This window comes from Rhamphochromis longiceps, linkage group LG13 (assembly GCF_057381845.1).
Source record: "Rhamphochromis longiceps isolate RC_006_pf linkage group LG13, R_longiceps_female_GT1.1, whole genome shotgun sequence".
In the NCBI taxonomy this organism is placed as follows: Eukaryota; Metazoa; Chordata; class Actinopteri; order Cichliformes; family Cichlidae; genus Rhamphochromis; species Rhamphochromis longiceps.
The window spans coordinates 12768517-12792193 of NC_140569.1; the positions used below are offsets into that span (position 1 = coordinate 12768517).

The 23677-nt window shown below is 40.2% G+C and overlaps 1 protein-coding gene across 1 annotated transcript; it reads right to left on the bottom strand.

Annotated features, from left to right (window-relative positions):
* Positions 1 to 1098: 1098 nt before the first annotated feature.
* LOC146655446 (uncharacterized) lies at positions 1099 to 3246 on the bottom strand. The gene is made up of 4 exons (XM_085428453.1): positions 2821 to 3246; positions 2428 to 2679; positions 1774 to 1863; positions 1099 to 1602 (listed from the first exon to the last, which is right to left on the bottom strand). The coding sequence occupies exons 1-4, from the start codon at positions 2948 to 2950 to the stop codon at positions 1343 to 1345; spliced, it is 732 nt and encodes a 243-aa protein (XP_085284579.1). The 5' UTR covers positions 2951 to 3246; the 3' UTR covers positions 1099 to 1342.
* Between the last annotated feature and the right edge of the window lie 20431 nt (positions 3247 to 23677).

The following is a 23677-nucleotide window of genomic DNA, read 5'->3' on the forward strand; positions in this document are numbered from 1 at the left end:
GGCATAGCACATCCATGTTAGCAGTGTATCGTTTATACACTGCTAACATGGATGTGCTATAACAGTGAATGCTGTCGGCGTGTATAAACTATCGTTTATACACTGCTAACATGGATGTGCTATGCTAACAGTGAATGCTGTCGGCGTTTACTGATGGCATAGCACATCCATGTTAGCAGTGTATCGTTTATACACTGCTAACATGGATGTGCTATGCTAACAGTGAATGCTCTCGGTGTTTACCGACAGCAAACTGGTACTGTTTATAATATTTCTAGTGATACTCAGATGGTCTCATCAAGTCCCGATTTAATTTAATTCGATTTATGCTGTTATCAGTGGTTGAATGATAGCATGGCTGTGGTGTCATAGGTATGGTGAGCCAGATCATCCCCCAGGTAGCGACGGCCATCTGGGACTGTCTAGTGGACGATTTCACGGCTGTGCCTTCAACTGAAGACTGGCGGTCCATCGCAGAGGGATTCCAGGAGCGCTGGAACTTCCCCCTCTGTTGTGGAGCTCTGGATGGGAAGCACGTCCAGACGAAGGCACCCCCCAACTCAGGATCCATGTTCCACAACTACAAGGGAACTTTCTCCTTTTTAAAATTTTCTTAATAAATGGATCTCTACTCCAAAATAACCTAACCTCTCTTTATTCTCTTAAGTAACTTGTCTTCACTATGTTCCTATAACCAGTGTGATGCAAAAGTTTGAGCAACCTTATTAATAGTCATTATTTTCCTGTATGAATCGGTTACAGTAAAAAATGTCAATTACATATATCATATAGGAGACACACACATTGATATACACTACATATTTATGTTATTTCTCTTTTTATGTGTTGCCAATATATGCACCTGCTTTATTTAGTGTAAAGTTATTGCACACTTTCTGTAAATCCAGTGAACTGCATTTCACTTCTCAAATATCACTGTGTGTCTCCTATATGATGTATTTAACTGACAATTTAAATTGTGACAAATAACGATTTGTACAGGACAATGATGGCTATTAACAAGGTTGCCCAAACTTTTGCATCCCACTGTATCAGTATATTTTGTCATTAGTATAATATGAAATAAATTCTACTTGTGTCAAGTCGGGTGCCAATATTTGCTGTGTAGTAGAACAGAGACATTTGTCATTATAAATGTTTATTTGATAAAATATATAAATTCAGTAATAAAAAGATTCAACATAAATATATGAAATTTAACTATTTACAGAGAGACAGGAATAAAAAGGACCCAGCTTGGAGTGGAAGAGCCTCAGGGGAGAAGGAGGAGAAGAATAAGAACATTGTTTCTGCCCTGGAGAGCTGCTGCCTCATCAGAAAACTACTGATCATTAGGGTCCAATGTTTCCAAATTTAGCACAGCTGTGCTGTTGTCAAAAACTAATTTATGAATTTGGAATTTCACGAATTCTCGTGTCTGAGGCGGCATGCTCTCCAGAGCAGGAACAAGGCCGAGGAGGAAATACTCTGTTGCAGACGGGCGTGGCCTCTTTAGGGACTCCAGGATAGCCAGCTCCACCGCCGATGGACCATCCTGGGACCCTTCCCTCGACCGCCTTCGAGCTCTCCTCCTCTGTGGGCCTGTAAAAAACAGAACAAAACACCACAAAGAAATGAGAAGGCTGCTACTAGATTGTCATTTTCAAAATTGAAAAAAACCAGGATATGAACAGATTGGTTGTAGATATTTAGTAAAGGTGATCACAAGGGAATCCAAGCAAGTAAAAAGCTATCAGTGCTTGATGTTCATACCTGTGGGTGCAGCAGCAGGAGTGGAGGGACCAGGGACTGGGGAGTCAGGAGAAGCAACAGGGGAGGACTCTGCTGCATGATAACTTGACTCTATCAAGACAATATTAAATGTTAACAGGTTGAAGACAATAGTCATAGAGAATATTATATTATTATATACTTATTATATACAGTGGTCTCCCATTTATTGCAGCACATGAACAGTAGTCACAGTTCTCACAAGTTGATTCTCAAAGTGCAAACCTTTGTCGATTTTAAAACGTAAAAGTATTATGCCGCGCTTTTTCTCCGTCTGCGGCGCCACTTTTGTGCGCCTTTTTTGCTCCCGGTGCAGGTGTCTATTTCCGAATGAGGGTCATAGTTATGAGTGTTTTTGTGCTGTTTTTTTCTATTTGAAGTGATGGTTATCAAAACCAAACATGATAAGTTTGGCAAGCGCAGGAGACACGACACGGAGGAGATTTGTCATTTGGGCTGCAGAATGCAATGCGCATCGTTGAAAGCTGTACGGTGCAATAAAAAAATCAGCGAAAAGGCGAGGCAGTGACGGATGAACAGCGGGACTACTTTATACTGTTTATTAATAAACAAAATATATTCCTGTATGACAACACGCATAAATTAACTGCCTACATTAATTAATTGTAAACATACCTTCTGACTGACACTCCCCTGCTGCCTCTTCGGGCTGTCCCTGGTCCTCGGGGGAGAAGTTCTCCACGGTCCGCACCATATTACCGCTGGTCTCCCGCGGGGTGAGGAAGGGGTCCAGAAACCCCATGACCGCGAAGAACTTCCATCTCCTCCCCGATCCTGCTGCAGACCCACTCCTCTTCTCCTTCTCTGACCTCTTCTCCTTATTATAGGTGTCCCTGAGGCTCTTCCACTTTCTCCTGCAGATGTCCTCTGAATAAACGCATTATCTGGTTAGCGGAAAGGTATTTGTACAACAGTGGGAAAATCGCGGGACAGTAGGCGCGCTTGCTAGCTTTTGCACGGCTTCATCGGGTCAGTCTGAAAATTAAAAAGAAGAAGGAATGAACTTACCAGGTTGCCCGATCTCCTCACTTATGTGTCTCCAAGCTAGGTCCTTTTTATTCCTGTCTCGGTAGAAATAGGAGCTGGCATCATATAGCTCGGGGTGGTTAGCCACGGCGCTGATCAGCTTTTCCTCCATACTGAATGAAGAATGAAGGGCTTTGGCTGGATCTGCCCCTTTGACCTAGGTCAGAGCCACGTCACCAGGCTCCTGATTGGTTGTCGCGGCGCGATTTGACGCTGGAGTTCAGATTTTTCCAACTCGAGCGGTAGACGCGAAACGCGCGTATGCACAAAGTGCAACACAAAAACTCACGCGCGTGGTTTTATTCGCGCGTCAAACGCGCCTGACGCGCTACACTGACGCGCGTTTCGCGCGTCAAACGCGCCTGACGCGCTACACTGACGCGCGTTTCACGCGTTTTGGCGTTTTCGCGACGCAAATCTGCTTCCGAATTTTCGCGGGACCCGCAATCGCGCGTCATCGCGCCTTTCCATTGACTTTACATGTAAACCTGACGCTCTATTCGCGTCCATCGTGTTCGGTGTGAACACACCGTAAGACACTGTTGCTGCTGTGGAGGCCTTCTCTGTGTCAGGACGCTACACGTTGATGCCTGCCGTACCAGGAGGGCGGTAGGAAAAAAAAAACAAAAGGAAGCCCACCTGAGAGATACCTTATCATTTTCTTTTGCTACTTTTTCTCCGCCTGAGATTCAGGTCGTTTTCAGTTCTTAACCCAGGACAGTGGGTAACTGAATAAACTGACACCATAAGGAACTGGACACTCACATGCTATTTTCTTTTCTTTTTCCTTTTCTTTGGGGTGTTGAAATATTGTGTTTCTTGTCTTACATCTATTTTGATTGTTTCAATTATTTTGTGATGCACTTGAGATGGTTACTGCATTTGAAGGTATCCCTACATTGAGGATGAGCAAAGGGAACTGATCCAAAAGGAAATATATAAAGCAAACTTTGTTTCATAAACCTGTGGTCGTGCGTGTTATGTGGGTTGGAAGTCTCATTGCTCTTACAGAGTTGCTACCGCCAATCTCCTTCCCAAACCTAGATTCGGATATTGTAGACATTGCACTTGGGCGAGCAGTATAGATCATCTCTTTATAGATAGAGGGACACACGTCCAGGTTACACATTCATTTCCCTATCCTCAAACAGCGTCTTTACATGATATTTAATTCAAAGACTACTTTTTTTTCACCAATGCATTAATAGCTCTTAAAGTTCACTGCTACAATATTATACGGCTATTAAGAATATAGATGCACAGTTGAGGAGAGCATTGAGCTTACTAGATGAAGGCCAGACAAGGTCGCGCTGCTTTGAAAAGGATGCGTTTGTGCAATTTTTGCAAGCCTGAAGAAATATTCGAAAGCTCTTTGTTCAAGGATGTATGAATTCTTGGAATCTCAGTATTCCACTTACCACGGCTGCTGAAGTGAGCGTTATTTTCTTCGCTGCTCATGCAAGGGGTTATTTGCTCCTTTTCTATCTCACTGTGTTATGTGTTGGCCTCCGGGGAGGCAGAGATTCATTACAGCTAAGGCCCACTTTAGCATGTTTGGAATGGCTCACATCGATCTATTTGGCCTTGGTAGATTGCTGTCTGAACTTTTGCATTAGTGGGTTGCATCGAGGAGCACAGTGTCCACACCTGACAGGTAATGAAGCTTAGACCCAGGCTTCTTTTCAGAAGTCAAAACAAATCTATTTGGATGAAAACCTTTTGGAGTCTTACCCTGTAATCTGCCTTTCATTATCTCCTCCTCAACTCATTACAGATTGGATTTTATTTATTTAGCAAATGAATAAAATAAGAAGATAAAACATGGTGTTTGGGTGTATGTACTAAGCACACATGATCTCATAAGCTTTCCAACACATACAGCCTCTATTCCAGTGTTCTGACTTCTGTCAATAAAACCCACAGATAACAAAGTTTTCCCAGTAAAGATATTCCTCAGCCAATAACCTGGGAATCTGTACCACATCTCCTGCCAAACACTAGCCTCTACTGATGAATCTGAAAAATTGGAAAGGTGCTTGACAGATGTGTACTGGCAAGAAAACACTGTGATTGTGTCTGTCCATCACAGGGCACATTGTTTAGCATCTTCCCTCAAGAGAACAGGGGAGCGCTATAGAGCCTGCGTCGAAGTGTGTTAGTGCGTGCCGTGGCTGACATGATATAGTCTCTGAATATTGGCGAAGTCTATTATGTGTGCTGAGATAGAAGGGGATTGTGCGATGGCATCTAGCGCTCAGCAGGAGCAGGAGGAGTGGAGGGTGAAGCTCCCAGTGTCTGTGCACAGAACATAAATGTTTCAATAACTGCACCTACTTCTGAGTATCCACAATTTTGGGGCAGATGCTTCTCTGCGAGCATAAAAGTGGGATATAAAGGAGTTATACTCAATCTGAGCTATCTGCCAGGACTCTGCAGAGCTTTAAGTATAGATCTTCACCAAGTCCCCAGTTGTTTGAGGGTCTCTCAGGCAGCAGATGTATTTCCAGACCCCACTTAGCCAAACACTGGAAGTTGATCAATGGAGGGGAGGAAAGGCACAACTGAGGTGATGGAGATACCTGCCACTGCAGCAGCACGGACTGATCTGTTACTGACAAATACTCACCCTGGGACATGAATCTCCTCCAGATCCCTCCAACTGAGCTGGAGCACAAGAAGAAAGAAAGATAGAAAGAAATGATTTGTCCAAAAAGGATATAGCATAAAGAAAAAGTAAAATGTTTGAAGACGTCCTGGCTTTATCCACAGTTTCAAGGTCGGACCGGTCTTTTCAGGCTAATGTGGATGAAAAGAATCCTATGCTAGATAATCTCTAATAAACAGCTTTTCTGCTTTGAGCTACACATTAAAGGGTTGCAACACAGGCAAAGCTCATAAACTAAACATGAATAAGCAACCCTGGTCTCATTTCCTTGCAGATATAACATACAGTGTGGGGCTTCATGTGGTTTGCCCCTGTCATTTTCTTCTTTTGAATTACAAGGTGCATCCAAGGACGTCTAAAATTCAAGAGCGCGACAGTGGTCAAATTCTGCCTTTTTAATGTTACACTTAGGATCGTCTTTTAAATGGTTTACACCACGTTGAATGAAGATGAACAAATCAAAAGACAAAATTGCTTAATATTACTGAAGCAACACAGAAAGATGTCAGAACATCTGCCAGCAAAAGGAAATTACCTTTATAACATTTGACCAGCTTAACACTGAGCAAGAGGCTGATTATCCACAATGGCCAACTGGGCCATTTACCCCAAAGGAAACTTTTTGTGTTTTTTAGGCTGTGATTAGTCATTATTTTCCCATCTGCTCTGCCACTGGTCGAGTGCACCTCCTGTGACTAATCACACTGGAAAGGGCTACCTCAAATTAGAAACAAAAGGGGGAAAACAGCTTTTGGAGAAATAACCCTTCTGTTAAAGCTCATATCAATCCTACATACTCTGCACACACTAAGAGTAAATCCTCTATAAGGTGGATCAAGTTGACACAAAAAATCAACACCCTACCTTCGCTTGCAACACCTGATCTTTGTCAGTGATGCAGCAAGTATAGCAGTTTGCTGACATCCCTTTGTCAAGACTGAAATATGGTATATAGAGAAAAATCAATAAATGTTGACTTACTAGCTGTATAACAGTTTTTCTCTCTTATAGTTTCCATTATTTTCTCCATTTTCTGTCACAGTGTTAGATTAAATTATATTTTAACCATTTCCTCTACTGAAAATACCTTAAGAAAAGAGCAACATCATACAGTTACTCAGAAGGGGGACAAACTATGGGCAAAAGCCAAAGGAATAAGGAACTAAAGACCCAAAAAACTGGGATAATGGAGCACTGGAGCACAAACTGGGTGTCATTAGGACGCTACAACACAGAGCGAACACCATCTCCACTGACACAGCGGCCAGGGAGGCAGAAGAACAGCAGATCAAGAAGGCCCTGAGTAAATGTGGGTATCCCAGCTAGACTTTTGTCAAAGCTGGGAAGGCACCAAAAGAAAGCTCCATCCAATCCAGGAGAGAAGGACAACCGCTGCCTAAGCGAAAACCTGTAGTGATCCCGTATGTGTCGGGAGTATCGGAGCAGTTGAGACGCATTTTTTCCAAACACAGAGTCTCTGTGGCTTTTAAACCCCAAAACACACAAAAACTGGTCCACCCCAAGGATTGGGTCCCCCGACACAAACAGAGTAACATAGTGTGCGCTGTTAAGTGCCAGGAGGATTGCCAGGATTTATACATCGGGGAAACCAAACAACCTTTGGCAAAGCGGATGGCACAACACAGAAGAGCTACATCTTCAGGCCAGGACTCTGGTCAGGCCAGTGGACACTCTTTCAAGAATGAGGATGTACACATCCTGGACAGGGAGGAATGCTGGTTTGAGCGCGGAGTCAAGGAGGCCATTTACGTGAAAAGGGAAAGGCCGTCTCTGAATCGAGGGGGTACATCTTTCGTCATCTTACAATGCAGTGATTGCAGCCATTCCCCAACTCTCTGTGAATGGTACTCATGGCCTTTGATCAGTGGCCTTTGATCAGTGGGTTTTGGTCAGCGGTTGTTGATCAATGGTCATGAGATTTACATAATTAAGATTAAGGAACTGACCTCCCGGCCCATTGTTCCTTCAGTGAGCTGGTTTCAGTCATTATGCAAAGGTACTGTTTATAAGATTGGGGAAACCTGCAGTCAGCTGAGACTGAAGAAGTCACTGGATGTGTGACGAAACTTTTCTCCCACAAAACGCTACGTCCAGATGAACAGAATCCACTTTTGGAGATTTACTTACCTGGATGATTGAGCATGCATCAAGACGTTATTAAAATATACATAATTATCACATTGGTACAATACAATATTTATATTGTACCAAAGTGAAAGGTTTTTCGTTATAACATGATATTATGTTGTTTAAACTTAAGGTATATTGTACAAACTTGGAAAGTATACTGTATATCACTCCCTCAATAACAGTCGTCGTTCTTTTGTTCTTTGGGTTTTTATCAACATAAAGTGCCACCCCACCTCCTTTTTTATTAATTCTGTCTAGATGAAGGAATTCATATCCATTAATTTCAAAGTCTTCTTCTTTTCCAGGGGTCATCCAAGTCTCTGATATGGGATCACTTTGAATGGCTGTTTAAACTTTCTTATAAATTCTTTAATGCAGCATTCCCCAACCCACAGGCCGTTTGGTACCAGGCCGCGAGAGTTGAGGTTCGTGTGTGGTTTTATCGGTTTTTATCGTTATTTTTTTTAATCATTTTTATCATTAACTCTGTTTCCCTGGGTCTTTTCCTGTGTGTTATGAATAAATCTTTTTTTTTTCTGTACTGGTTTTATTTTGTTGTATTTATCCACAATGTTAAAGGCCAGTCCATGAAAACATTGTCGGACATAAGCCTGTCTGTGGCACAAAAAAGGTTAGGGAGCATTGCTTTAATGGATTGAAAATTTGCATATAGGCTTCTACTGTTTAAGTGAACCACTGTTATACTCTTTTCTACCTTTATTTTCCTGTTAAATTGTTCATTTGTATAATAATTGCATTAATTTCTCATATTGTTAAAGAAATTGCAATGAGGGTCTATGTTGCTATCATAACCCAATGTCCTATTGTCAATATCTATATGAGTTGTTACTTGTAAACTATCAGACATCTGAGTTGACTGTACAGCTTAGACAAGTACCATCATATTTAGCCCTCTTCTATGCTCTGATTTATCAGTTATATTTTTCTAGTAGAATGAGGGCGATCTCTTTGATGACTAGAACTTTTGCCTGCTCTGGTGTTCCATTTAACTCAAATACCTTACAATCTGATATCCAAGTTGACTATATTTTCTTTGGTTTTCTTAATATTCATTCACAAATTTAGAAGATCATCATTTAGCCTGGAGAAATAGTTTGTTGCTTTATAAGAAAGCCTTCCGCAAAGCCAGAACATCTTACTACTCATCACTGATTGAAGAAAATAAGAACAACCCCAGGTTTCTCTTCAGCACTGTAGCCAGGCTGACAAAAAGTCAGAGCACTGTTGAGCCAACCATCCCTTTAACGTTAACTAGTAATGACTTCATGAACTTCTTCACAATTTTAATTATTAGAGAAAAAATTACCAGTAATCATCCCACAGATGTAATATTATCTACAGCTATTTTCAGTACCATTGATATTAATTTAGACTCTTTTTCTCCAATCCATCTATCTGAGTTAACTTCAATAATTACTTCCTCCAAACCATCAACGTGTCTTTTAGACCCCATTCCTACAAAACTGCTCAAAGAAGTCCTGCCATTAATTAATGCCTCAATCTTAAATCTGATCAACCTATCTCTAATAATCGGCTATGTACCACAGGCCTTCAAGCTGGCTGTAGTTAAACCTTTACTCAAAAAGCCATCTCTAGACCCAGCAGTCTTAGCTAATTATAGGCCAATCTCCAACCTTCCTTTCATTTCAAAAATCCTTGAAAGAGTAGTTGTCAAACAGCTAACAGATCATCTGCAGAGGAATGGTTTATTTGAAGAGTTTCAGCCAGGTTTCAGAGCTCATCACAGCACAGAAACAGCTTTAGTGAAGGTTAGAAATGATCTTCTTATGGCCTCTGACAGTGGACTCATCTCTGTGCTTGTCCTGCTAGACCTTAGTGCAGCATTCGATACTGTCGACCATAATATCCTATTAGAGCGATTAGAACATGCTGTAGGTATTTCAGGTACTGCACTGCAGTGGTTTGTATCATATCTATCTAATAGACTCCAATTTCTGCATGTAAATGGAGAGTCCTCTTCACATGGTATCTAACCAGATTCTTACTCTGGATGGCATTACCTTGGCCTCCAGTAACACTGTGAGGAACCTTGGAGTCATTTTTGACCAGGACATGTCCTTCAACGCACATATTAAACAAATGTGTAAGACTGCTTTCTTCCATTTGCGCAACATCTCTAAAATTCTAAAGTTAGAAATATCCTGTCTCAGAGTGACGCTGAAAAACTAGTTTATGCATTTATTACTTTTAGGCTGGACGACTGTAATTCATTATTATCAGGAAGTCCTAAAAACTCCCTGAAAAGCCTTCAGCTAATCCAAAATGCTGCAGCAAGAGTCCTGACAGGGACTAGAAAGAGAGAGCATATTTCTCCTGTTTTGGCTTCCCTTCATTGGCTTCCTGTTAAATCCAGAATTGAATTCAAAATCCTGCTCCTCACATACAAGGTCTTAAATAATCAGGCCCCATCTTATCTTAATGACCTTGTAGTACCATATCACCCTATTAGAGCACTTCGCTCTCGCTCTGCAGGCCTACTTGTTGTTCCTAGAGTATTTAAAAGTAGAATGGGAGGCAGAGCCTTCAGTTTTCAGGCCCCTCTTCTGTGGAACCAGCTTCCAGTTTGGATTCGGGAGACAGACACTATCTCTACTTTCAAGATTAGGCTTAAAACTTTCCTTTTTGCTAAAGCATACAGTTTGGGCTGGATCAGGTGACCCTGAATCCTCCCTTAGTTATGCTGTAATAGACGTAGGCTGCCGGGGATTCTCATGATGCATTGAGTTTTTCCTTTCCAGTCACCTTTCTCACTCACTATGTGTTAATAGACCTCTCTGCACTGAATCATATCTGTTATTAATCTCTGTCTCTCTTCCACAGCATGGCTTTATCCTGCCTTCCTTCTCTCACCCCAACCAATCACAGCAGATGGCTCCGCCCTTCCCTGAGCCTGGTTCTGCCGGAGGTTTCTTCCTGTTAAAAGCGAGTTTTTCCTTCCCACTGTCGCCAAAGTCCTTGCTCATAGAGGGTCATATGATTGTTGGGTTTTTCTCTGTATCTATGAAGCACCTTGAGGCAACTGTTGTTGTGATTTGGCGCTATATAAATAAAATTGAATTTAATTGAATATTCTTGTTTGTTTTGCAGTGTCTGCATTTTTCTTGATTAGGTGTTCATTTAAATAAACATTTGTTCCTTTCAGCTTTCTTCCTTGCTTAAGCAGCTCTTTTTTTCTGTTTTCTATTAACAAATCTTATGATAATAGCAGGTATTTGATTTTTGTGTTGCTTGGAAGAGGATGACATTCCTCAATATTTTTACTGTCCATTTCAATACCATTGCTATTGAAGAAGGCCATTACCTGGTCTTCCAAGGAGCATAACTCTTACTCTGGTGGTTCCCCTCTCTCTGTTGTTGTTACCCGTGCATATGTCTGGTGCTTGGTTTCCAGTCCAGTCACTATTACATCATTTGTTTTTGATTATTGTTCCAGATCTGACAGTTATCCTTCCAGCATAGTAATCTTCTTGTCCTTTTGCTCATTTTGTCTTCTATTAAATTAAGTATCGGTTTTTGTTGTTTTGAAATAGTTATTTCTTCTGACATGAAGTTTGGAGATTTCTTTATGTCCTCCAGTTCCTCCTCACTGACGTTGCTCCTCTTAGGCAGCATCTTATCGATGTTAATCCCCATTAGTTGCATAGGTTTGTTGTGAAGCCCGGATCAATCCCGTGTCTTGCCGATGCCCAGCTGTTAACTCTTACTGACTGGTGTCTGAGCTTCGTTGGTTGGTGGTTGAGCTTGGTGGAACCTTTTCTTTAAATTGAACTGCTAAAGGTTTCTCAGTTTTCTCTTCTCTTCTTGTTTCAAGTGGTCCCTCAAGTCTCTGTGTCTGTTTTACTTTTATCAGCAATGAATAAAAGCTTATTTTGTGATGCTAAGTGTTTGGTGGAAATAATGGCCGTAAATTGGGTAAAGTTACATAAAAGTAAAAATGATTATGAATGAATCATTATTTATTTATCTTAGTGAATCAGTAAATGTGTCAAGTGCTGTGTGCAGGCAGGAATGGAGGACCCAATGTGCAGAGTCATGGAGGCAAACGTGAACTCAAAACTCAGCTTTATTGTTAAAACCCCCAAAAAACTAAATGGAAAATGCAAATAAAACTAAACAGGCAGGTAGGCAGATGGACCACACAGTGAAGAACGAGGGAGATCACGACACAGACCAAAAAAAAAAAAAAGCCACAGGGCTTAAATACACAGAGGGAGCGATCAGGGAATGGAAGGCAGGAGGGAAACACAGCTGGGACAAATCAGGGCTAACAAGACAAGGGAAGCAAAACCAGACACATTAACATAGGACACAGACTATCAAAATAAAACAGGAAACATAACACAGAGATGCGGACTTATAAGGGGTAAGTTCAATAGTAACGTAACACTCAAAACACTGGTTCATCAACCCAGGTACCCTAACAAAATTAACAAATTGAATCTACTACACACTCAGGAGGTAAGGAAAAAGTACTGATTAAGAACTCATTATGTAGGAATTTTGAAATATTTTTTTTTCCGTATTGTAAAAGCAACAGTCAAGTGAAGAACTGAGAAAAAAAAAAAAAATCAGTAGTTGAAGCTCTGAGATTCAAGCTTTATTTCCTTTTAATAAAGGACACCTCATACTACAAAAACAAGCAGAAGTGGTAATTTCTCCAAAGTGTTCTTATTTTTGGAATAATAAAAGCATAAGAAAATACCTGTGAAGTAAAAAAAATCAATGAATAGATGAGAATGCTGATGGTTATTTGAGTTTAGCCCTTTGATGTAGCTACTAGACTAAAAGTACATATAAGACTGATTTGAATTTTATTAGTTTGGCTAGTGTGCATCATAAAATAAAGTTACCCTCTAAGTGACGTGACAGAGGCTGCAAGAATACATTCTGACTGAACAGTAATGTTAAAGTAAAATGTCAGGGCAATCCATCAAACAGTTGTTGAGAGCGGTTTGGCTAAGGTGTTCGACTGGCCAAGCAAGAATCGTCGCCAATCCTAGGACCACGCTGCTAGTTTAGCCAAAAGTACACACAATACCATTAGAAGAGCCTGAGGACGGAGCTTATTATATTAACAGAAATGTAAATTTAGTCATAAAAGTGCAGAGGCATTAATTCTACAGCCCAAAGAACACTAACGTCTCGAGTCCTGCTGCAACCACAACAGATTCAGGTAAACTGAATTTACATCCTGATTTATTTATTTTTATTCAGTAACCTGTCACCTGCACAGACAGGCTGCATCTTCTTAAAAGTGACTCATCAACATGTCACTATATGTCAAAATCTCTGAAAGACCATCCAATAAATAAATATTACTCACCCCACAGATAAAAAAGTATAAAGGCCTAAAACAGCAATGCACTCATTTCTCCTTAAACTAATTATTCAAGGCTTTGGGCACTTAACGCTGGAAATCTAGCCGGCTGTGCACTGCATTCAGAAAGGACTGAAAACCTATGATATAATGAAGGATCCGAGTCTCTCTAAAATGAGCTCATATCATTCAGGCAAACAATGTTATGCTGTATTAAAGTATGCAAAGGATTGATGACTCATTTAATTACTTTTCCCCCGTGCTGCTTATACTTGAGACTTCTACAGTAGTATTTTCATACCAGTCCATTCTTTAGCTCAGTTATGCTAAGCAGCTTTTTTAGATGTGCTCATACTGGATGTATTTGTGCTCTTGTCTCCATGTTGTTAGTTCCTGCATGTAGTCTAAGTTTGTGTGCACTCAACCATCTGTGGGCGGCTGCGTGGGTGAGTTTACTTACATTGTCCTTCAAATAAAGACTAAAAGTTCTCAAAAGTAGGTTTATAACTTTAGAGTGAGAGCTGCTGGATGTCATAGGCCAACGATTTATAAGCCAGCACAATACTGTCATCACTGCCGTCCATGTTCAGATTTCAGATGAACACTAAAGAGAAGGCAAAGACAAACTGACAGGATGTAGAAAGGAACAGTGGGCACAGTGATGTAAGACAATATTACCCTGAAATGCAGATTAACTTATTTAACTTTGAAAAATGTTGGTTCTATAAAAATTCTTGATTCACTGGGTGACAGAAGGACATAAAAATGACAGAAAATAAGCAAAAAAGGTCACAGGGGACCTATTATGCTTACTAATAGCCTAAAAGAACTCATAAAACCACCTGGTGCTGCTCTTTGCTCTTTAATCTCCTAAATCTGCTTCATGGTGGCTGGAGATCAGAAGAAAAAGAAACTGTTTTATTTGTTGTCAGGTATTGTCCACCTGGGCCTTACCCAGAGTTTCTGCCTGATTTCTCAGATTTTTTATTTCCTCATTATCATCTCTCAGATGTAACATTATACTGCTACTTTAGTGCCATTATGTTGATATTATTTAGTTTTTTTCTCCAAATGATCTGAGCTAACTTCAGTAATTATTTCCTCCAAACCATCAATGTGTCTTTTAGACATTACAGGGAGTGCAGAATTATTAGGCAAGTTGTATTTTTGAGGAATAATTTTATTATTGAACAACAACCATGTTCTCAATGAACCCAAAAAACTCATTAATATCAAAGCTGAATGTTTTTGGAAGTAGTTTTTAGTTTGTTTTTAGTTTTAGCTATTTTAGGGGGATATCTGTGTGTGCAGGTGACTATTACTGTGCATAATTATTAGGCAACTTAACAAAAAACAAATATATACCCATTTCAATTACTTATTTTTACCAGTGACACCAATATAACATCTCCACATTCACAAATATACATTTCTGACATTCAAAAACAAAACAAAAACAAATCAGCGACCAATATAGCCACCTTTCTTTGCAAGGACACTCAAAAGCCTGCCATCCATGGATTCTGTCAGTGTTTTGATCTGTTCACCATCAACATTGCGTGCAGCAGCAACCACAGCCTCCCAGACACTGTTCAGAGAGGTGTACTGTTTTCCCTCCTTGTAAATCTCACATTTGATGATGGACCACAGGTTCTCAATGGGGTTCAGATCAGGTGAACAAGGAGGCCATGTCATTAGTTTTTCTTCTTTTATAACCTTTCTTGCCAGCGACGCTGTGGAGTACTTGGACGTGTGTGATGGAGCAATGTCCTGCATGGAAATCATGTTTTTCTTGAAGGATGCAGACTTCTTCCTGTACCACTGCTTGAAGAAGGTGTCTTCCAGAAACTGGCAGTAGGACTGGGAGTTGAGCTTGACTCCATCCTCAACCCGAAAAGGCCCCACAAGCTCATCTTTGATGATACCAGCCCAAATCAGTACTCCACCTCCACCTTGCTGGCGTCTGAGTTGGACTGGAGCTCTCTGCCCTTTACCAATCCAGCCACGGGCCCATCCATCTGGCCCATCAAGACTCACTCTCATTTCATCAGTCCATAAAACCTTAGAAAAATCAGTCTTGAGATATTTCTTGGCCCAGTCTTGACGTTTCAGCTTGTGTGTCTTGTTCAGTGGTGGTCGTCTTTCAGCCTTTCTTACCTTGGCCATGTCTCTGAGTATTGCACACCTTGTGCTTTTGGGCACTCCAGTGATGTTGCAGCTCTGAAATATGGCCAAACTGGTGGCAAGTGGCATCTTGGCAGCTGCACGCTTGACTTTTCTCAGTTCATGGGCAGTTATTTTGCGCCTTGGCTTTTCCACACGCTTCTTGCGACCCTGTTGACTATTTTGAATGAAACGCTTGATTGGTCGATGATCACGCTTCAGAAGCTTTGCAATTCTGAGACTGCTGCATCCCTCTGCAAGATATCTCACTATTTTTGACTTTTTTGAGCCTGTCAAGTCCTTCTTTTGACCCATTTTGCCAAAGGAAAGGACGTTGCCTAATAATTATGCACACCTGATATAGGGTGTTGATGTCATTAGACCACACCCCTTGTCATTACAGAGATGCACATCACCTAATATGCTTAATTGGTAGTAGGCTTTCGAGCCTATACAGCTTGGAGTAAGACAACATGCATGAAGAGGATGATGTGGACAAAATACTCATTTGCCTAATAATTCTGCACTCCCTGTATTCCCACAAGACTGCTCAAAGAAGTCCTGTCATTAATTAATGCTTCAAACTTAAATATAATCATCATATCTCTTTTAATCAGTCAGGTACCACAGGCCTTACCATTACCTAAAAGGCATCTCTTGACCCAGCTGCCTTAACTAATTATAGGCCAATCTCCAAGCTTTCTTTGTCAAGCAGCTAACAGATCATGTGCAGAGGAATGGCTTATTTGAAGAGTTTCAGTCAAGTTTCAGAGCAAGTTTTAGAGCATGCTGTAGGTATTAAAAGGTACTGCGTTGCAGTGGTTTGAATCATATCTACCTAACAGACTTCAATTTGTTCATGTAAACAGCAAGTTCACTTCACACACCAACGTTAATTATGGAGTTCCACAGGGTTCTGTGATAGGACCAATTTTGTTTACATTATACATGTTTCCCTTAGGCATAGCATTTTTCACTGCTATGCAAATGACACCTAACTTTATCTCTCCATCTTTATCCATGAAGCCAGATAACACACCAATTCTTTAAACTGCAGGAATGTCTTAAAGACCTGGATGACCTGAATTTTCTGCTTCTAAATTCAGATAACACTGAGGTTACTATACTCAGTAGCATATGGCTGCACCTCTCTGAGCCTGGTTTTTCCTGTTAAAAGGGAGTTTTTCCTTCCCACTGTTGTCAAAGTGTTTGCTCACAAGGGGTCATATGATTGTTAACATTCGCTGTTTTCTTTGTATTACTGTATGGGGTCTCTATGTTACAATATAAAGCACCTTGAGGCAACTGGTGTTTTGGTTTGGCGCCATATGAATAAAACTGAATTGAATTACAGACCAGGAAGTTTTGGAAATCCTCTGACCTTGTCATCCAGCTATCACAGTTAGGTTTGTCAAACTCCTTATGCTCCTAATCCTAACATTTGCCCATTTTTTCTGCTTCTAACACATGAACTTTGAGTACTATGTTCACTTGCTTCCTTATATATCCCACCCATTAACAGGTACATGATGAAGAGATAATCAGTGTTATTTGCTTCGCCTGTCAGTAGTTAATAATAATAATAATAATGGATTGGATTTATATAGCGCTTTTCAAGGCACCCAAAGCGCTTTACAATGCCACTATTCATTCACTCTCACATTCACACACTGGTGGAGGCAGGCTACGGTTGTAGCCACAGCTATAATGTTATGCCTGATCAGTGTATATGAAGCAGTACTGAGAAGCCCAGCGTTATAGTTAATGATAGACTTAGAATGTCTGAGTAGTTCCAGTTTTTTCTTCTTCTTGTATCTTTACATAAAAGTGGCAACAACGATATCTTGGAGACCCAAGAAATCACCAGGTTTTGAACAAGTAAATTCATAGTTATTATTCAGGTGGTGAAGCCACTTTATTGACAGATAAAAACCTCAGAAACACAAAATTAAGATGTAAAAATGTTTACAGGGCCACATCTTTGCATTTGGATCAAAAAATAATCACAGAAACATATACATGGGCATGAGTTTTTATTTTATATAATTTTTTGCCTATTTCACATTTTGCAAAGCCAATAAATGTCCTTGACAGCAAGGAGGCTAAAATGGTAGCTGGGTGATCTGTGGGCTATTAAAGGTGATCTCTGCTGTATAGTTTAAATTGATCAGGACAGCTATGCATATCAATGAGAGCCTATGGTTGAATTAAAGCATCAGAGTGAGAGGGTCCTGTTGAGAAGTCAAACAGCTGTCGGGGGATCCAATTATGGTCATGCACAGAGTGCACACCTAAATGTTGTGTTCCCCACAAAGCCCTCTCACTACACTCAAGTTAAGCCGTCTCGCCTGCAGCGTTGGTGAATATTTGAAAGTATTGCCGGAGGAAAAGAACGAGGCTGGCATTTCTCCTTCTACAGAAGTGGCCTGGTACCCTGGTGGCAGAAAGTCTCAGTCTGAAAACACAGCAAAAGTCAAATACAAAAATGCCCTCTGCGCCTTTGTCACTGCTTAAGTGTTTAAGAAACTCTCTTGTGCATTGTCACTGCGGGTTCAAGATATTGTATGAAGCTGACAGAAGGTTAGGAGAAAGAAGTAAAAACAAAAGCAGGTCCAATTTAAAGATCAGATGGCTCAAACATTTGTCTTTTTTTAATGTGTTGAGCATATTATTCAAAGATAATTCAGTGACGCAGGTGCAGACTTGAGTTTTTTAAGCAATCAAGTTGATGTTAAACTCAAAATCATATTTTACTGAAACGACCACACCTGAAAATGAAGTGAAATTTACAGGCAGACTATAGCTACCACCCACACACTACTCATCAGACAAAGAGTGGTCTGAAACAGACTGCGGCAGTCGCAAACAACCAGGGAAACCAGGGCCTGTTTTTATCACGTTCCTTTCTCCTAGTCGTCATGATTGACTTTAATGGATTAATGATATATTTGTAGAAATGTTTCTTGCCTTTATAGTGACCTTGGAAAGCACTTTGTTGTTGCTGATGTTGATAAAGTGCTTTATAAATAAACCATCGTTATTACATGATATACAGACAGCATGCTATATAATTCCAATAACCCCTTTAAAACTGACTTGATATGCAAAATACCATCTGTCAGCTTCAGCCTCAGCAAAAACCTTCTGCAATGCAATCAAGTACACTGTGAAACTACTCATTTAGCTCAGCCTGGTCCCTACATTAACCCTGCAAGAGCACACCAGGGAATCAAATCACATACTGTACAATTATCATTAACAATGTCCTGTTTACCTTTTATGCTCCACTTACTACACTGTGAACAGGAACAGGAACAACAGTCCAAACACTGTAAAGCATCTCCCTCGAAATATACAGCTGCAGCATAAACATGCTTGTTCACTGAATATTCAGCTTAGTAACAAATGATTTCAAATAACACGATTTCTACATGTGAATATTAAATGTCAGCAGCTGTTATTGTGTGACGTTTTGGCTCTGTACCCAACCACAGTGAATTTTAAATCAATCAAATTTAAAAAAAAAAAAAAAAAAGAATTGTTTTCAACATTTATCCTTTGCAGCCAATGACTGTAAATAGACATCACCAAATACTGCATTTCCTCTGTTGGTCTGAGATCAGGTGGGTGACTTAGTCATTGAAGAATATCCCATTTCTTTGCATTGAGGAACTGTTGGGTTGCTTTTGAATTATGCTTTGAGTCATTATTCATTTGCACTTTGAAGTGTTGTCTGATCAGCTTTGTAACATTTGGCTGAATCTGGGAGTATAGCCCTGTGCACTTCAGGATTAATCCTGCTGCTTCTGTCAGGAGTAACATCATCAGTAAGCACCGATGTGCTGAAAGAAGCCATCTATGTCCACTGTGAATGACCATCTTTGAACAGAGGCGGTGGCTTACAAAACCCACTGTCTGCCATGTTGAATCCAGTTTTGAGATCCCTTGCCAGATGCCTCAACACCCACTCACATCCATTTGAGTGCAGTAAATCACATGATAGTGTGGGGCTAGGTTTCACAACGGGTTCACCCAAAACCATGACTGATTGTGACCCACACCCGTTTTCACACCTTGGCTTGTGTAATTAGGTAGAGGATCAATAGGGGGTCCTTGACCCTCTTGGGGAAACTCCCATAGGGCTTAAATTTGGGACTCTCCACCAATTGCTCTTAGAACTGAAGAAGCTTCTCGGATGAGAGGTGAAACATCTTCAAGTAACTTAAAGAAGTTCAGATGCTTTTCTTTCCAAGCTCCTTAGACTATGGTGACCTGGATGACTGAGAACCTTCACAGACATGTGCTTACTGTGCTCAGTGATAGAGTTGCACTGGAAAAGTGATAATTGTCCTTCTTTTCCTGAGTGTAACTAGTAGTTTGCAACTGGTAAACTTTATGCGTGGCCATTTGTGAACGGGTCTATGGTTGTACACCTTCACAATTACAGGGCTACATACCTCGTTTATAGTACTGACTTGACCACTCAAGTTTTGCTCTCTCTTTGATGGGTTAATTTCTTAGCATAATGATGGCCTCATTCACTTGCACAGACATCTTTTCCTGGGTAAAGATTCAGAAGATGGCCCGAAATGTACAACACCTGGCCAGTTTTCTCCCAGGCTATTTAAAACCCTGTCTCTGAAGGCCTTCCCATTCTCCTCTCCCACTGCTGCCTTGCTCCTGTCCTGTGACAATAACTGTGTCCAATTGTTGTCAAAAAAGTGAGTTTAAATTCATTTCTTTTAATTAACACAGCTCAAAAAATGGAGACGGGGGCATAATAACAAAAACACTACCCCCCACTAAAACATGACAGTCCTTATTAACTTGACTATGTTTAGGTCAGGTACTACCCACTATGAGGTCATTATCCTGGAAGGCACGTCAGACAGAAAGTTATGGAGTATATACAATATCATGTAATGCTTGTAAGCTGTGCAGCAGAAAATCTTGACTAGTAATTTAAACTGATAAATATGAGCTTTGAGCAGCCACTAACATGACATTTTAAAGCAATGATATGCAAATTAATATACAGTGCAGCAGACAGACTGAACTCAAGGTTGGCAACGAGTGCAACAGCCTTAAATGTTAATCAGCAGCTCAAAAAAAAGGAAGCTAGGACAAAAAAAAAAACAAACAGTTAATATGTGCAAAAATATTCTTTAGGTAATATTAAGTATGCAGTGATGAAGGGGACTGGGAACTTGTGGATGACCAAAGTTTGTTAAGTTTGCCATGAGGCTAAGATGTGTTTAAGGCGAAAATCAGGAAAGCTAATTTCCATAATTATCTTTTGCTGAGATTGCAATGAGTAAGAGACAGCCTCTCCCCGGCTCAAATAATAATCAACAATGAAAGTGAAGTGTAAAAACAGCTTAAAATCAATTCAGCCCACAATACCTGAAGTGTAAATCATGAATACCCTGCTTGTCTATTCATAGCACAGTTCAGCCCGTACAGGGAGTTCATTCAAAATACAAACCAACACAAACATTGCATAGGGGTTAATCCAGTTGCAAAACATAGCCTAGTGGAAGCTTAGAGATCAACAACAAGCAGAGCAACAAAGCAGGCAGCAGACCCGCAACACACAGCAGAGCCAACACATCAAGACACAACAGGCAGGTGATAAAGAGAAGCTGTGATTTCAGCAGACGACATCTCAAGAAGCAAAGTCAGGAAGAGCAGTTTGAGCCCACAGCTGCTATGATTAAAGTCTAACCAGCAAAGAGCACAGTGTAAATATCATTACCTCTTTCCAAAGTCTCTGAAGTTGCATGTTGGAAGGCAAGCTTGTTGGAATGCATAAATATAAGCAACATGTGTCTGGAGCAATTTTCTTTTATTAATTATATTTTTAGCTGATCTGACTTTATTTGAAAGAAAAAGTAAACGTTTGAATAGATCCCCGATTTGAAGGTGGGCGTTAGATATAGGTTATCCTCTCATGCTCTTGGGGAGCATTTTTGCACAGATTTCTGTGGAGTCATTGACGTCCAGTGTGATACTGTGGTGAAAACTGTGCTATCTGCCTGTGATCAACAGATATACATGCACTCATTGGCTACTTTGTTAGGTCAGCTGATCATTAATGCATCCAGTAAGGACCCACAGGCTAGTAGTAGAAAGTCAACATCCACACTGATCAAGAAGCACCTGGTAGCTCAGTGCAATGAGATCAATAGAAGACAGCTACAGAAATTGTTGATACGGTGTCCTTCCGTTAAAGAAAGAAAAACTTGACAAAAGTAATAATAATTAAACATTTACTGAAAATTAACCAATGAAAATCTCAGATGTTGCTTTTGAATTGTGATTCAAGAGAAGAAGAAAAAACTAATTTATGTTGGCCTCGACGGAAATGATGGCACCCCCTAGAAAAGATTGAAAATAAGTGCTATGCCCATCAGTGAAATGTACAAGTTGCCAAATATCAAGAACTTTTCATTTTAGATTTTAGTGAATAATATATTATTTATAATATTTAGTGAATATGATGGAAAGCTACAGTGGAGTGAAAAATAATTTGATCTCCTGCTGAATTTGTAAGTCATACATAAATGAAGAGTCTCTAATTTTTATAGCAGTTTCATTTTAATCGAGAGACAGACTATCAATCAAAAATCCACAAAAACACATAAAAGTTCTAAATTGATTTGCATGGCTCTCCCTCTCGCTATTAAAATGAAACAACTCTTTGAAAGTGAGCAAACTTACAAATTTAGCAGGGGGATCAGTTTATTTACTTTTTTCACTTTTGCACAGGAGAAAATATGGTGTGAGGTGACAGTGTGTGTGTCTGTATGTGTGCAGTAATTGGCTAAAAACTGCTTAAACTTACAGCTGAAAAGGGGTATGCCAATCTTTGGATCTATATTTGAATCTCCACTGAGATTCAAAGAAAAACGCCTCAGATAACAGAGAATACAGGAGTACATAAAGACTAAAAAAAGAATCACATGAGACCATAAGAACAGACTCCTTTCATTCTTATTGTATTTACTTAGCAAGAGAGTTGGAAAAGTTGCCTTCAAATCTAACATATTTGACTACTTCCCAGCGATGTTGGTGCATCGCACTTTGTTTGACCCATTTTTAGTTTCTTAGCCGCCCCACCTACGCTATTTCTTTGGTCTTCTGTGTGGTCTTCTGCTGCTGTGGGCCATCTGCTTCATGGTTCAATCTGCTGTCTGTTGAGAGATGCTCTTCTGCACACCTTGGATGTAATAACAGTTATTTGAATTACAGTTGCTTTACTATCAGCTTGAAGCAGTCTAGCAATTTCCCTCTAACCTCTGACGTCAACATGGCACATTCACCCACAGTACTCCTGCTTACGGGATATTTTCTCTTTTTCAGATCAGTCTCTGTAAACACTAGAAGCATCAGCTGTTTCTGAAACATTCAGACCAGCCGGTCATTTAAAGCCACTTACATGACCTTTGTCTCCATTCTGATACCTGGTTTGAACTTCAGCAGGTCATCTTGACTATGTCTACATGCCTAAATGCATTGAGTTGCTGCCATGAGACTCAGTGTAGAATGTTATAGACCTGTCAGCCTCAAACATTGCCGTCATGGTTGTGCAGTGTAAAGGAAGGGACCAAACAATTTTCAGGCAGTAGAAGTACAGGAATCAAAAAATGTAGTCTGTCATGACTAGATGTTTAGATGTCAAATCGTCATTTCTGCTAAGTCCACAGCCTGATGTGTTTGATTTTTAACATTCGAAATTCATGCTCCATGCATACCTGCTCTACTTAGTGTGCTCTACTTACTGTATGAGCGTGCAAGGAGATATGTTCAGTGAGACACACTGAACATGTCGGCCTCTTCTGCACTGATTTTGTTAATCTGTGTATTAACTACGGCGTTAGCAACGTCAGGGTGAATTTGGGGATTAGATTGTATTTTTAAACATTCCTTCACACTTAAATTCCCTCAGTATAATTACTCCACTGAACCTCTGTTCTCTGAGGAGTAACCTGCAGTATGCAATATGACAACAGTTTTAAGCATAGATTTGACAGTCTATGATGAAAGCACTTTAGCTTCCTTTCAAGGGAAAACCTTTTGCACTCCATCTCCCACTTTTCGAAGTTAATGACAGTGTCACGCTACTTCTTGCGCTTGGCAGTCTGTTACCCACCCATCATCTCTGAAGCATGTAACCTCATTATTAAGTGGACTATATGCAAGGTGTCTAGAGGCTGCATGGTTTGTAATGAACAGAGATGCTACTTAGTTTAATTTGACAGGGAGGCATTTCTTCTCAGTGATAACATACTGTAAAGTAATATCCAAGTCTATGTTTGTCTATCTTCCTCTCACAATTCCTATCTCAAAATGAACATAAGTTACATCTATTGTTTGGAGTTTTTTCCCCATTTTTATTTTTTTATTCCCACAAATTTAACATTCATTTTAAAAAGCATTACTAAAAAGCACATTTGGTTTTTAAGCACAATTTATTTCCATAGTAAAACAACCAGCGGACA

Bases quoted from the DNA above. Each gene is read 5' to 3' on its own strand.
- LOC146655446 (XM_085428453.1), bottom strand. From the start codon at position 2,950: ATGGAGGAAAAGCTGATCAGCGCCGTGGCTAACCACCCCGAGCTATAT. The intron at 1,864-2,427 runs GTATGTTTACAA...TTGTCTTGATAG, and splicing joins AGGGGAGTGTCAGTCAGAAG to AGTCAAGTTATCATGCAGCA. The intron at 1,603-1,773 runs GTATGAACATCA...TGTTTTTTACAG, and splicing joins TCCTGCTGCTGCACCCACAG to GCCCACAGAGGAGGAGAGCT.